The 14,939-nt window shown below is 51.7% G+C and overlaps 1 protein-coding gene across 1 annotated transcript in view; it reads left to right on the top strand.

The window, feature by feature from the left end:
* The window catches only part of PADI3 (peptidyl arginine deiminase 3), a 35,962-nt gene extending 23,032 nt beyond the window's left edge, over positions 1-12,930 (top strand). The window contains exons 10-16 of the mRNA XM_007980317.3: positions 1,156-1,263; positions 2,459-2,610; positions 4,261-4,405; positions 4,516-4,618; positions 6,444-6,523; positions 9,404-9,529; positions 11,549-12,930. Of these exons, the coding sequence (XP_007978508.3) occupies positions 1,156-1,263; positions 2,459-2,610; positions 4,261-4,405; positions 4,516-4,618; positions 6,444-6,523; positions 9,404-9,529; positions 11,549-11,782 (948 nt within the window). The 3' untranslated portion in view covers positions 11,783-12,930. The remainder of the gene's footprint in view (positions 1-1,155; positions 1,264-2,458; positions 2,611-4,260; positions 4,406-4,515; positions 4,619-6,443; positions 6,524-9,403; positions 9,530-11,548) is intronic.
* Positions 12,931-14,939: the final 2,009 nt, after the last annotated feature.

Below are 14,939 nucleotides of genomic sequence, written 5' to 3'. Positions count from 1 at the left end.
TGCGCAAAGGCCCAGGGTGGGAGGCAGGAGAGAGAACGTTGTGTGTTCTCCTCTGTCAGGGCACTGGTTCTGAGAAAGGCAAGGGTTGAGGTGGGAGACCTTGAATGCCAAGTTAAGGAGCTTTCCTCTTGGCTGGAGGTCAGTCCAGTGAGAGGGTTTGGGGCAGGACTCTGGGGCAGGATGGGCTGGGTTTAGAGCCTGGCTGTGCCACTAACTGACTAGCTGTGAGCTTTGGGACAAATATTTTTTAATTTTTATTTTTTTAATTAATATATTTTGAATTTATTTTTCTTTTTGGAGACAGTGTCTCTCTGTCACCCTGGCTGGAGTGCCATGGCATGATCACAGCTCACTGGCAGCCTCAAAGTCCCGGGTTCAAGTGATCCTCCTGCCTCAGTCTCCTGAGTAGCTGAGACTACAGGTGCAGCCATCAGGCTCAGCTAATCTTTTGTAGGGATGGGGTCTTGCCATGTTGCCCAGGGTTGTCTCAAACTCCGGGCCTCAAGCAGTCTTCCACCTCATCCTCCCAAAGTGCTGGGATTATAGGTGTGAGCCACCACACCCGGACTGGATAAATAATTAGACCTCTTAGTTCCTCATTTTCGTCATCTGTCACATGGGGTGATTATGGCACCCATGTCAAGCGTGTCATGAGGATGAATGGAGTTAATGTTTATAAAGAGTTTAGGGCAGGACCTGGATGTGTAGTTCATTCACACTGGGCCATCTTTTCCTTCAGAATCTGAGGGGTCAGGACTGACCTGGGCACATTTATGGGTCTGAGAAGGAGGCATATTTGTATCCCCACAGGGCCCCTCAGCCCTGCCCAACTCAGGCCACCATGGGGGCTTCTCTGTGTTCACCTGCCCTGGCCCAGCACTCATGATGACACCCACAAGGTCATGTCCATGTTCTCGTTCACCTCCGGCCTCTGTCTTGCTGTGTGACCTTAGACAAGTGCACCCCCTCTTTGAGCCTCCAGCCCCTCCTCCAGTCAGCAGGCACCCTGACCTGGGTCCTCTCCACGTCCAAGCGCAAAACATGCTTGGGACAGGGGTCTTGGTGAGCAGTCTGCACACAGGGCTCAGAGCCGAGCCAGCAGGGGCAGCTGTTGACTGTCACAGCTGTGCGTCTCTCGCCTCTCCTCACTTGCAGGATGAGATGGAGCTGGGCTACGTTCAGGCGCCACACAAGACCCTCCCGGTGGTCTTTGACTCCCCAAGGAATGGGGAGCTGCAGGATTTCCCTTACAAAAGAATCCTGGTGAGTGGTCCCCGGCTGCAGCCCACCCCTGAGAGCTGAGAGGCCTTACCCCAACGGCCACACTGGGGTGTGGGGTACAGAGGGCAGCAGTGGGAACTGTGCTCTTTCGGGATGAGGGTAGGGTTGCCAGATAAAATGCAGGAGATGCCCAGTCAAATGTGAATTTCAGACAAGCAACAGGTTAACTTTTTGGTGTAAGTATGTCCCAAATACTGCATGGGATATACTTACACTAAAAAAAAGTTGTTGTTTATCTAAAATTCAAAGTTAATTGGGCATCCTGTATTTTTATTTACTAAATCTGGTAGCACTAAATAGGGGAAGCAGGATGGTGCACATGCTCAGAACACAAGCTTTAGAGTAAGAACAACCCTGCTCCATTACTTACATGCTGTGCGATGTTGCGTGAGTTACTACCACTCTCTGAGCCTTATTTTCCTCATCAGTAACAATGATATTTAGGCCCTGGCCTCACAGGTGTTTGTGAAGCGTCTCATTGTCCCAGTACCTGCATGGAGGGAATGTGTGTGTGCGCGTACCACCGTTAGCTGGTATCATTATTGTAATTAAAAAGGATAACAGGGAAGGCGATGGTTGCTAACTAGGACCTCCTGAGAAAAGAGGAGTGACTTGCTTGGTGCCATAAAGAACAGAAGACCCCTCCAACCCCCTCACTGATTACACAGATGCTAGGAGCTCTCTCTCCTGACCCTTGATGTTGTCGAAGTTCCTTCTGAGAGATGGCCCTGGGGAGGTCTCCCCTTCTGTAGAGTTCAAAGACAGAGGCCCAGAGGGCCATCAGCAGCCTCTTGGTTCCCACAACTGGCCACTTGGGCTGCCACTTGCCCTTGGTCTGAACTTGGCAGGAAGGCTGTGTAGGTAAGGGGGTGGGGTGGCCATAGCCTCAGGCTGCATGTCCGATGCGGAGTGGTGGAGCGACCAGAGCGCCCCCTGCTGTCTTGCTGTGATAAGGCAGCAAGGCCAGAGAGTCCAAGCACTTCCCAACTTTGCCTGCTATGCGTGCACGAAATTTTGACTGGCTCAGATCCCCCACCCACCGCCAATGACTCTGTATTTCCATCTGAAGAATGGATGGCCTTTCCCACCCTGTCTTGAAGGAGCTCAGAGCCCAGCAAGTTGGTTCAGGCTCTTCCTGGTACCCTCCAGCCCCGCCTAACTTGGTTTCCCTCTCCAGGGTCCAGATTTTGGTTACGTGACTCGGGAACCACGCGACAGGTCTGTGAGTGGCCTGGACTCCTTTGGGAACCTGGAGGTCAGCCCCCCAGTGGTGGCCAATGGGAAGGAGTACCCCCTGGGGAGGATCCTCATTGGGGGCAACCTGCCTGGGTGAGAGAGTGATAGGGAGTGGAGTTCGTGGGGTGGAGGTTGAGGGTTGAGGGTGGTGGTGATGTTGGAGCAGGGACCATTCCACTCCTTGAAGAGAACCAGAAGCAAGGAGTGAGGAAATTATACTCCCGATGTAGCAGGGGTGGTGGGTGTTCACCAGACACAGTCCACACTTACCTCGGGGACTTTGAAACCAGAGAGAGCAGAGACCTAAGAGATCATTCGGTCCAACACTTTTATTTTACAAGTGGGCCCAGAGAGGGTAAGTGAGTCACATAGAAAGCAAAGTTATAACTAGACTCAGGTTTTCTGATCCTGAAAATAAATGGATGATACTAGTAATAGTCAATTAAAAGTAACAGAAGAAGACCAGGCACGGTGGCTCACACCTGTAATACCAGCACTTTGGGAGGCCAAGGTGGGCGGATCACGAGATCAGGGCATCGAGACCATCCTGGCTAACACAGTGAAACCCCGTCTCTACTAAAAATACAAAAAAAAAAAAAGTTGAGCGTGGTGGCGGGTGCCTGTAGTCCCAGCTACTTGGGAGGCTGAGGCAGGAGAATGGTGTGAACCTGGGAGGTGGAGCTTGCAATAAGCCGAGATCACACCACTGCACTCCAGCCTGGGTGACAGAACAAGACTCTGTCTCAAAAAGAAAAAAAGTAACAAAAGAAAAAGTTTCCATTCCCAACAGTCCTGGGAGAAAACGCCTTTAGGTCAAAGCTTGTTCAAATGATACATTTGGTTAAAAATATCATTTTTACCAAAACAAATGATGTATTGTTCAGTAGTGACACAGGGGTGCTGATGGAAAAGGAATCCTATCATATTGATTACTTGCTGTGGACTAGACCAAGACATTGAGCTAACCAAATGCAACAGAGCTGTTAGAACAGACTTGGGATCAAATAATGAATGAATCCAGAATCAAGCTTTGCAGGGGACTCACTGCCCTCAAATACATAATCCCATTGAAAGAGGAAGCTGGACCATGCCCTTAGATACATTTTCCTAAAGATTGAACATGCGGGTGAAATCTGTCTCTTGGAGAATGAGAAGAACCTGGTGGTGGTTTTGAATGGTGGGACCTGGTGGGTCATTGCCCTGGTATGACCGACCTGTCCTGAGTCTGCCTCATGCAGAACTCACCCTGAGTGGAATTTTAAAATATACATATCTGACTGGGCACAGTGGCTCATGCCTGTAATCCCAGCACTTTGAGAGGCTGAGGCGAGCAGATCACTTGAGGTCAGGAGTTGAAGACCAGCCGGCCAACATGGTGAAACCCCATCTCTAGTAAAAATACAGAAAAATTAGCCTGGCCTGGTGGTGCACTCCTGTAATCCCAGTTGCGTGGGAGGCTGAGGAGGAGAACTCCTTGAACCTGGGAGGCGGAAGTTGCAATGAGGCAAGATGGTGCCACTGCACTCCAGCCTAGGTGACAGACTGAGATTCCATCTCAAAAATAAATAAATAAAGATATAAAATAAAATATACATATTTATTATCTTTCCTGTTTATAGAAGTAATGCGTATTTTTTGTTTTCTAAAAAATCAGATATTGCAGGAATGCTGAACTCTTGTCATTTTATTTTTGCATGGAGTCTTTTTAGTTAAGCGACTTTTTTTTAACCTCGTGGGTCCCAGGTCAAGTGGCCGCAGGGTCACCCAGGTGGTGCGGGACTTTCTCCATGCCCAGAAGGTGCAGCCCCCTGTGGAGCTCTTTGTGGACTGGTTGGCTGTGGGCCATGTGGATGAGTTTCTGAGCTTCGTCCCTGCCCCCGATGGGAAGGTAAGAACGTCGTGCATGACATGTCTTTCCCTGGCATCTGGGGCAAGAACTGAGCTCCAGGGCGCCACACCAAGGCAGGAGGCTCAGCCGAATCTGTTCTCTGCACACAGGGCTTCCGGATGCTCCTGGCCAGCCCTGGGGCCTGCTTCAAGCTCTTCCAGGAAAAGCGGAAGTGTGGCCACGGGAGGGCCCTCCTGTTCCAGGGGGTTGTTGGTAGGTAACAGCGCCATGTCCCTCCTTGCAGCTTGCCTGCCCCTCACCCAAATGAAGACACATTATGGCTTGAGATGGGGAGGGCAAGTTTTAAAGCAGGGGTGTGTCCCCAGATTCAGGGCTTCTCACTCCTGCCCCCGCACACTTTGCTTCACCAGATACCACTGCCCACGACTGGGGCCAAGCTGAGGCAGGGAACGTGGTGATGGAAGGCGGGCATGGACCGAGCAGGGACATAGTGGCTTCCCAGGCAGGCAACCAATGCAGTCACGCTGTGGAGCTTTAGGACAGTCACTGTCCTGAAATCCCCTTTTTTTTTCTTTCCTTTTTTTTTTCTTTTTGAGACGGATTTTCGCTCTTCTTGCCCAGGCTGGAATGCAATGGTGTGATCTCCACTCACCGCAACCCCCGCCTCCCGAGTTCAAGTGATTCTCCTCCCTCAGCCTCTTGAGTAGCTGGGATTACAGGCATGCGCCACCACGCCCGGCTAATTTTGTGTTTTTAATAGAGACGGGGTTGCTTCATGTTGGTCAGGCTGGTCTCGAACTCCCGACCTCAGGTGATCGACCCGCGGTCGGCCTCCCAAAGTGCTGGGACTACAGGCATGAGCCACTGCACCTGGCTGTCCTGAAATCTTAATTCTGTTTTGTGAGGTCTGATGGATCAATGGAGCGTCTATGGGGCTTGGAGCCTCTGCTCAGGCACAGTCCTGTCTCCCAGCCTCCCTGCCTCCCTGGCACAGATTATCTGCTGCCTACTCCTATGTTCCCTTGAGCCCCAGTGCCAGGCCTCTCCATCTGTTGTCATTGTCCTGAGATGCTGCAGCACCGTGCCCCCAGCAGGAGCCTGGGCGTGGGCACATGTGCCACTCAGCATCTTCATGGCATCAGTCGTCCCTGCCCTGCAAGGGCATTTGGTGGGCAACTTAGGAGGGGTAAGTGTCTCACCCAGCCTTGCTCAGGTACCCAGCACATACCCAGAGGCCACAATACTCTGGAGGTCGCCCATTTGCCTTGGCTTGGGGTGGCGGGCCTGTAGGAAGGAGAGATGCCAGGCTGGACCTGCTGGCCCCATTCCAGGCACAACATGTGGGTCTCACAGCAGAGGCATGGCCAGGCACAGCCCACTGGGAGCTGGGCCTCCACTATGAGGCCCACAGGCCAGGCCCTGACACCAGCAAGGGTCTGCCCAGCCCCATGCGTGTCCCCGGCAATGTGAAATAGCAAGCGCTTACTGAGTGGCAGCCATAGGATTGTGTGCCATTGACTCTAGCCTCCCCTTCCCTGTCCAGTCTCATCTCCATGGGCACCCCATCAGGCTGAGAAAATCTGGGCCCCTGGGAGGTCCCCATTTCATGCAGTCACTCCTGGAGGGCAGGGTTGGGGCCTGATGGTGTCCGAATCCCAGGACTGGCTGGTTCGCTGCTCAGTGAACCTATAAAACCTGACTCTGATGGTGGGTGGGTGGGCAGCAACTGACCCAGCTCCTGGCTCAGCCAAAGCAAGAGGAGTCCTCATCCAGTGCCCTCGGGCGGTTGTAAATTTCTGGTGAAAGGCGTTACCACTTCTGGTGAACTCAAATAAAGGTCTAAAGTTCATCCCGCTATGGGAACCAGACCCTCCCACTCCTTACACACCCAGATGTGCACAATGGCCAAGACAAGCTCAGATAGGTGGTGCCCACCCAAGACCCGGGAAAGTCAGAGGCTGCTGACTCGGCAAGACCAGTAGCTGTGAACTTGGCTCCTGCCTGTCTGCTTCCCTAAACACGGGGTCCTCATGTTGGTACTGTCCCTGTCCTTCCCTTTCATCTCTCTCCTTCACAGATGATGAGCGGGTCAAGACCATCTCCATCAACCAGGTGCTCTCCAATAAAGACCTCATCAACTACAATAAGTTTGTTCAGGTACAAGGGCTGTGGTGTAACTGTGGGCTGTGATTTGGGAGCAGGCGGGCCTGGAGGCAAGGATGGGATACGGACATCTAAGGCTCACCGTTCATGAAAGCTCAGGTTAGAACAGGCGCAGACAGAGGGGCCCCACACCCTCCTTTGACCCAGGAGAAGTGAGGGGAGCGAGGCATGTGTATGGGAAGAAGACAGGCATTCCAGGCAGAGGGAACAGCACAGGCGATGGCCCTGAGGTGGAACGAACAGGCCTGGAGTATTTTAAGACAAGCCAGGAGGCTGATGTGGAGCCAGAAGAGGCCAGGTCACATCACGTGAGGCCTCGTAGGGCATCGCTGGAACTTTGGCTGTGACTCTGAGTGAGATTTGAGGCCATTGAGGGATATGAGCAGAGAGACCAGTCTGAATTATGCTTTAAAAGATCTCTCGGCTGGGCGCAGTGGCTCATGCCTGTAATCTCAGCACTTTGGGAGGCCAAGGCAGGCAGATCACAAGGTCAGGAGTTTGAGACCAGCCAGTTTGAGACCAGCCTGGCCAACATGGCAAAACCCCTTCTTTATTAAAACTATGAAAATTAGCCAGGTGTGGTGGCATGCGCTTGTAATCCTAGCTACTCAGGAGGTTAAGGCAGGAGAATTACTTGAACCTGGGAGGCAGAGGCTACAGTGAGCCAAGATTGCGCCACTGCACTCCAGCCTGGGCAACAGAGCAAGACTCCATCTCGGAAAAAAAAAATCTGTTGCTGTGTTGAAAGCATATATTCTGTGGAGGGAAGGGGTGACAGTAGATTCCAATGGGAAATACACGGCACCTGGAGCTGTATAACTGCAGAAGAGGTTGATAAAGGACATATTTACAAAGGTACAGGCAGGCTCAAGGAAACTAGCAAAGGACTGTTCGGTGTCCCAGGCTAGGATGAGCGGGAAGTGTTACCACCCCTACACCTGAAGGAATGTGGGAAGTGGAAGTGTTCCTGGAACCTGCAGAGGCCACCAGGATAAGAGGCTGTGAGACAGGAGATGTGACAGCCAACCCACAGTGAACTGGAGGGAGGGAGCTGCAGGGACAAATACCTCAGCTGTATTCTCCTCCTTCTTTGCCCCCGTTGGCTCAGCCCAATCAGGAGCCAGAGGGCACTGGAGTCCTTGATTCCTAGGGATCAGCCTCCCTGTGCACAGGGCAGAGATGGGCATACAGTGTTCCTGAAGGGCAAACAGAATTTCCCACGTAGGGACTGCATGAGTCGAAATCCTCCAAGAATGTCAAGATGGGGTTAAACATGTCAGAGTTTTATTAGTGAAAATGCCTGTGTGAGGAAATAGACTGGGAGCCAGAGAAGACTGGGAGACCCCGAGTGAAAGAGAGAAGGAAGGTGAGGTGCACGCATCCTATACTGCATACAGCCTGGGGAACCTTTAGCAAAGCCGTGGGGGATCCCAGCAGCCACAGTTGGCCACTAGAAGAGTCCCTCGTCTCTCAGAAATGGGTCTGCCTGAGTGCACTATCACTGTCAGCCGTTAGCTAGGAGCAGTCAGTGAGGTGTGACCTTAAACCCAGGAAGGGCTTCAGAGCTGGGCAGCAAGCACCCTTGGTCAGTTACACTCCCAAGTTGGAGGTGTGCAAGAGGAGTTATCATGGCTGCCACATGGGGCAAGGGCAGAGACCCCATAGGAAGCCATCGCGGTCCACCAGGCTGGAGTGGGTGGCCTTCAGACCAGGTGGCAAGGGGGCAGATTGGGAACAGATGGCAAAGGTAGCACCCACAGGACTTGCTGATGAATTGGATTTGGAGGAGGGGACAGGAGACATCAAGAATAACAGCAAGACTTGTGGCCCTAACAGCTGGGTGAACAGCAGTGACATGTACTAAGCTGAAGAACCCTGGGGGAAGAAGCAGGGTAGTGGGGTAGAAATTAAGCATTTCTCTTTGGATGCATCATGTTTGATGAGCCTGTTAGACACCCACGTGAAGATGCTAAGTAGGCAGCTACACTCACATGTCGGAGCTTAGGAAAGAGATGGGCTTTATAAAGAGGTTGGGATTAGCCAGGCATGGTGCTGGGCGCCTGTAATCCCAGCTACTCAGGAGGCTGAGGCAGGAGAATCACTTGAGCCCAGGAGGCAGAGGTTGCAGTGAGCCAAGATTGTGCCAGTGCATTACGGCCTGGGTGACAGAGACCCTGTCTCAAAAAAACAAACAAACAAACAGACAAAGAGGTGGGGAGATGCACATTTGGGAGTTGTCACTGTATAGAGGTGTTTTAAACCATGAGACAGGCTGGGGGCTGTGGCACATGCCTCTAATCCTAGCACTTTAGGAGGCTGAGACGGGCAGATCACCTGAGGCCAGGAGTTTGAGACCAACCTGGCCAACGTGGTGAAAGCCTGTCTCTACTAAAAATACAAAAATTAGCTGGGTGTGTTATGGTGGGCACCTGTAATCCCAGCTACTTGGGAGTCTGAGGCAGGAGAATCGCTTGAATCCAAGAGGCAGAGGTTGCAGTGAGCCGAGATCACACCACTGCACTCCAGCCTGGGAGACAGAGCGAGACTCCATCTCAAAACAAGCAAACAAACAACAACAACAACAACAAAAACCATGAGACAGAGTGAGATCCTCTAAGGCATGAGGGATTTGAAGAAGAGGGTCAAGGACGGAGCACTCTGAAACACTCATTTTTAACCTTATGGGGTAGGACTGTGAGGGGTGGACACGGGATAGGTATATTTTGACAAAGGGGCACGCAGATAAGGTCTGTGTGGACAATTGACCTATGGGCACTTGGGTATCCTGCCTCTCCTCAACTAGACATGATGCCTTGAGTGCCCCCAAAACACACTGGCAAGGTGTCCCCAACTGTAGCCCTCCCCTGCCCCCAGAGCTGCATCGACTGGAACCGTGAGGTGCTGAAGCGGGAGCTGGGCCTGGCTGAGTGTGACATCATCGACATCCCGCAGCTCTTCAAGACTGAGAGGAAAAAAGCAATGGCCTTCTTCCCTGACTTGGTGAGGCCACCACCCATGACTCCAGACTACACCAAATCAGGCTGCAAGCCTCTAAGCCCTAGAGGGGAAAAATATTTGGTCACAGTCATATTTAGGATTGTGGTGGCCAGTGGGGGTGGCAGGGAGAATCAGGGGTCCTATGGTGCTCCTCAGAAGGGCTTCTAGCTGGCTGACCACCATGGTCCCTGTGGAATGCTTGCTGGCCAAGCCCTGGCCCAAGAGGCGTCAGGGAAGGGGACCATTTGACATTTGTGGAGTGAATGAATGATTGCATGAGGTCGCATGTGCAAAGCACATGGCATCAGCTGGGAACCCAGATGCTCATTCTGCTTTCTTCGTCCCAGCTTGCGGCTCTTCATCCATCCCACATGTATTTAGAGTTTCCTGTGGCAGATGCAGAGATGATTAAGAATGCCCCCCGCTCTCAAGGGACTTTCAGTCTAATCTGTTGAGAGGGAAATTCTCCCCCTCTCTGAGGACATGTCCCAATGATCTATTTTGTAGGATAAGGCGATGTGGCAGTTTGGAGGTGAGACAAAGCACTTCCAGCCTAAGAGACAGGACTGGAGATCCAAGAGGCTTCATGGAAGAAGTGGCCTTTGACTGAGCCTTGAGGGCTTTGCCTCTGATGCTTCTAAATCTTTTTTTTTTTTTTTTTTTTTTTGAGCTGGAGTCTCGCTCTGTCGCTCAGGCTAGAGTGCAATGGCGCTATCTTGCTCACTGCAACCTCTGCCTCCAGGATTCAAGCAATTCTCCTGCCTCAGTCTCCTGAGTAGCTGGGATTACAGGCGTGCGCCACCACACCTGGCTAATTTCTGCATTTTTATTAGAGATGGGGTTTCACCATGTTGGCCAGGCTGACCTCCAATGACCCACCCACCTCAGCCTCCCAAAGTGCTGGGATTACAGGCGGGAGCCACCGTGCCCGGCCTGCTTCTAAACCTTGAGCTTGCATTTGAAACACCTGGACAGGTGGGGCCCACCCCGCAGTCCTGATTCAGCAGGTCTAAGGCAGGGCCCGAGGCACTGCTGCCTCGTTAACAAGCGCCCAGGTGGTGCTGATGCTGCATTTTAGAGGAACACAGTTTGAGCAGCACTGCTATAGGCCACCCAGCTCCCCTCTCCACGTTCCCCCACCTCCATCCCCTAGAAGAACTCAATTTGCCATTGTCAGAGCCTTGAGGGGAACCTGTCCACACCACTGTTGCTTCATGCCCCTCTTTTTCCTTCCTCTTTTCAGGCAACTTTTTGCCCTCCACTTGCAAAGCCTCTTGCCACTCCCCTTCCTTCCTGTTTGAGGCTATCTTGTAATTATATATGTGCCCCAAGAAGCTTAGGCAATGATTCAGGTTCTTGTGTTCACAAGAGAGAGTCCTACTCAAGCCAGCTTCAGCCAGAGGGAGTCTTAATATAAGGACACCAGAAACCTGACAGCAGGATAGCTGCAGCAGAGCCTGGAATCCTCTCTGTTTCTGTGTCTACATCATTCATTCTCTGTCTTTCTCTTACCCTCTCCACCTCCTACTTCCTCTCCCTCTTCTTCCAGCTTGACTTCCTTTGCTTCTCTGTTCCTGGGGACAAAGATGAGTATGGCCATGCACAGAGACACTGACACGGGCAGAGACCGACTAAACTCTCCCATTGTCAGTTGCAAATTCCTGGGAGAGGGACTCTGATTGGTCCATCTTGGACCAGCTGTCCTCCCTGGCCAATCAGCTATGGCCTAGAAGGTTGGGATTCTGTAGCACAAACATGGCAGCTGCCACAATCCACAATTCCAAATTCACATTAGGGCAGTTTCCAGAGGACGTTGCCAGAGTGAGCTCTGCAGATGCTCCCAAAGGTACCTGGCTAAAGTGTTCTTCCCAGCCCCTTTAGCCGGTTACCCTCTCATTGCACAGGAAAGGGTGAGCAGCTATTGATGAGACTGCCTAAAACACAAACCTAGGTCCTGCAGATAGAGTAGAGGTGTGAGGTGGGAGCCCAGTGATGAAGTTCTGCCTCCCCTTCGGACTGCAGGTGAATATGCTGGTGCTGGGGAAGCACCTGGGCATCCCCAAGCCCTTCGGGCCCATCATCGACGGCCGCTGCTGCCTGGAGGAGAAGGTGCGATCCCTGCTGGAGCCGCTAGGCCTCCACTGCACCTTCATTGATGACTTCACTCCATACCACATGCTGCATGGGGAGGTGCACTGTGGCACCAATGTGCGCAGAAAGCCCTTCTCCTTCAAGTGGTGGAACATGGTGCCCTGAGACAGCTCCCATCCACCATCCTGTCCCCTGGGGCGGGCATTGGCCCAGGTGGTGGAGACAGAGACAGGCCCCTGAACGATAAGCACCAAGAGACCCCAAGGCTCCAGATGGAACACTGAGGGTGACCGTCCCTCTCAGAAGCCTTTTCCCTGGAAGTGTCCATGCCTCACCTGCAACCCATGTGGTTCTCAGACTAGAATCTTCTTGGCCCCACAAAAAGAAGGACCTCATTTCTTACAGCCTCTCCTGTGATTCAACACAACCCATGGAGATGTCCCCTCCTCACTCTGAAATCATCCATTTGGGGACAAATCCACATTGGGGTCTAGAAACATCCATGTATCTCATCAGCCATCTTGTCCTGTTTATCCTAATAGAGGAAGGATCCATGATTCTGCTTTGGTCCAATTGCTTCCTCTCTGCAGAGGAACAACCCTAAAACCAGATCACTCCACACAGGACAGGCAGGAGAGATTCTTCCTAAAGCCTCCCCCATAAAAAGGGAGCTGTGGATCCACTTAGATCAGGGCGGGACTATCTTTCACCCTGCCAAGTTCCTGCCCAGATGTTGGCCCTCACCCAGCATGAGCTGTCACATGGTATGAGCTTCTAGATGCGTGTGGAAGCAATGAGAATTGTCCCTTAGCCTTATAAACTCTCCATCATCTGACATGCAGAAATCCAGCTATGTCCCGAATCCTCCTGGAATTTCTTGGAGATGAAATTATCTGGGGGATTGTTGGGTACTGGGAAGACTGGGTACAAGGGTGAAAAATATCTCCCATAATACACATGGTTGACTATGGTGATCCACCTTGTGATGGTTAATATTAGGTGTCTGGAGAAGGATGCTTCATTGGCCCCGGGACCTCTCTCTGCAGGAGGAGAGACCCCTGCCTCTCCTCTGGATTGGTCCCAGGCTCTCTATTGGCCTTTGGTCAGCGTTTCCACATAGCTGCAGAAGAGGGAGCTAAAGGGGCTGGATCCACCAAGACAGCTCACAGCGGGAAAACTCTGGGAATGAACCACTGAATTCAGGGGATGGCGGTTGGGGGGACGGTTCTCGAGATGTGTGCCAGCTACACGTGTATTCTGTATGGGTCCAGCTGCGTTTCCATCACTCGCTAATAAATCAACAGAAACACAAATGACTTGGCTCTCATGTTGACCCTTCTTTGAGCTTAGAATGAGACAGCAAAGAAAGAGGACTGTCTTGCAGCTGAAGCATTTGCTTTCTTGACCCCCAAGAATTTGGGGCTGACATCCCAAATTTTGATAAGACTGAGATTGCCTTGTCTTGGCCAGAAGATGGGTTAGGGCTGCCATGGACAGTTGTGATGATATGGACACATAAAAGCAAGCCTGGGGGTAAAATGCTAGGCTACCAGGACAAGTGAGCATGGCCGGGCTGTAGCCGGAGGTTGCACTGTGGAAGGAGGGGCAATGGGGAGCATGTGGAGGCCTTTTGCATGTCCTTAGCAGCATCCTCCTTCTGCCTGCAAGAGGCTGCAGGAAGCCTTACTTCAGAGCACTCGGGCACTGCCCCCTTATTCTCCCTCAAGGTGCAAAACACAGAAACGCACTCAAGCTCACCCCAGGCTGGGTGGCTAGAGCTGTGCAGGTTTCTCCAGTGCTGCCTCCTTGCCACAGATTACTTGGGTTCTCTGAACAGATTCCCGGTGTCCCCTCACATGCCCAGATTTTGACAAAATAAGCTCCCTCCCCCATTTCCCCCAGCAGAGGAAGCTGAGACAGATGAAGAGGCTGAGAACATCTTATTTTCTGAAAGGGTTTGGGGAGGGAAATGTGACTCTCTAGAAGGCAAATGCCTAAAATTCGGAGAAGAGGGACGAGTTTCCAACAGGCTATTCTTACCCCCAAGACTAGACACAGGACTCTGGGTGGACCCAGCATAAAGCCCTAAAAACTTCTTGCCTCTCAAAGTTGCTCCCTATGCTCTAGGTTGGTGTGGGTGGGGCAACTGAGCAGTGAAAAACCTAACCCAAAGGCGGACGAGAAGCAAAACAGTTGAACACGGCATCCACCTGTCCGCACGTCAAAGGAAAGGGTCAGTGCATTACGTTTTGAAGGCTGCTATAACAAATTACCATAAACGAAGTGGCTTAAAACAACACAAATGTATTATCTTATGGTTCTGGAGGTCAGAAGTCTGACATGGTGTCATGCTGGACCTCCACTGACTTCAGTAGAAACTGGGCATGGTGGTACATGCCTGTAGTCCTAGCTAGTCGGGAGGTTGAGGAAGGAAAATTGCTTGAGACTAGGAGTTTGAGGTTACAGTGAGCGAAAATCACACCACTGCACTCCAACCTGAGTGACAGAGTGAGACTCTATCTCAAAAAAAAAAAAAAAAAAAAAAAAAAAAAAAAGGGATGGCACTATGTTTGAGAGACCAAAGAAGAGACCTGGAGCCAGTGACCAGGACAAGGTTTATTGAGGGGACTCATATACAGGGCAATCCGGTGGTGGCGGGCTGGACAGGAGAACCACCTCTGCTTGTAAAAAGCATGCAGTTGGCCAGGCACAGTGACTCACGCCTGTAATCCCAGCAGTTTGGGAAGCCAAGGTGGGTGGATCATGAGGTCAGGAGTTCGAGACCAGCCTGGCCAAGATGGTGAAACCCTGTCTCTACTAAAAATACAAAAATTAGCCAGGTGCAGTGGAGGGCACCTGTAATTCCAGCTACCCAGGAGCCTGAGGCAGGAGAATTGCTTGAACCCGGGAGGCGGATGTTGCAGTGAGCCGAGATAGTGCCACTGCACTCTAGCCTGGGCGACAGAGCAAAACTCCATCTCAAAAAAAAAAAAAAAGGAAAGAAAAGCAAGCAGTTTATATAGCATTTTCACTTAGCACTCTCACCCTAACAACCTCCTCCTGGCAATCTTCATTTCACCCATAACAAAGGGCCTCAATTCCCGTACAGCCTGCATTCTATGAGATAAGCGGTGGGTCCCAATGTTCCTCATAGAAAAGAAATGAATCTCTGGGTTGGGCACTTTCCATAGCTGGGAATCCCAAATGCACATTTGTCATAGACTGTAAGGTCATTCTCAGGGTATGCTTCAGTTAAGCTATTGCTGGCAGTGCGTCTGCCATACACATGGCTCTCACTGAGCTAAAGTCAGCATCTTGGAAG

This window comes from Chlorocebus sabaeus, chromosome 20 (assembly GCF_047675955.1).
Source record: "Chlorocebus sabaeus isolate Y175 chromosome 20, mChlSab1.0.hap1, whole genome shotgun sequence".
Taxonomy (NCBI): domain Eukaryota; kingdom Metazoa; phylum Chordata; class Mammalia; order Primates; family Cercopithecidae; genus Chlorocebus; species Chlorocebus sabaeus.
Note: the sequence above shows the minus strand (reverse complement) of the source record. Positions and strands in the feature narration are given on the sequence as shown.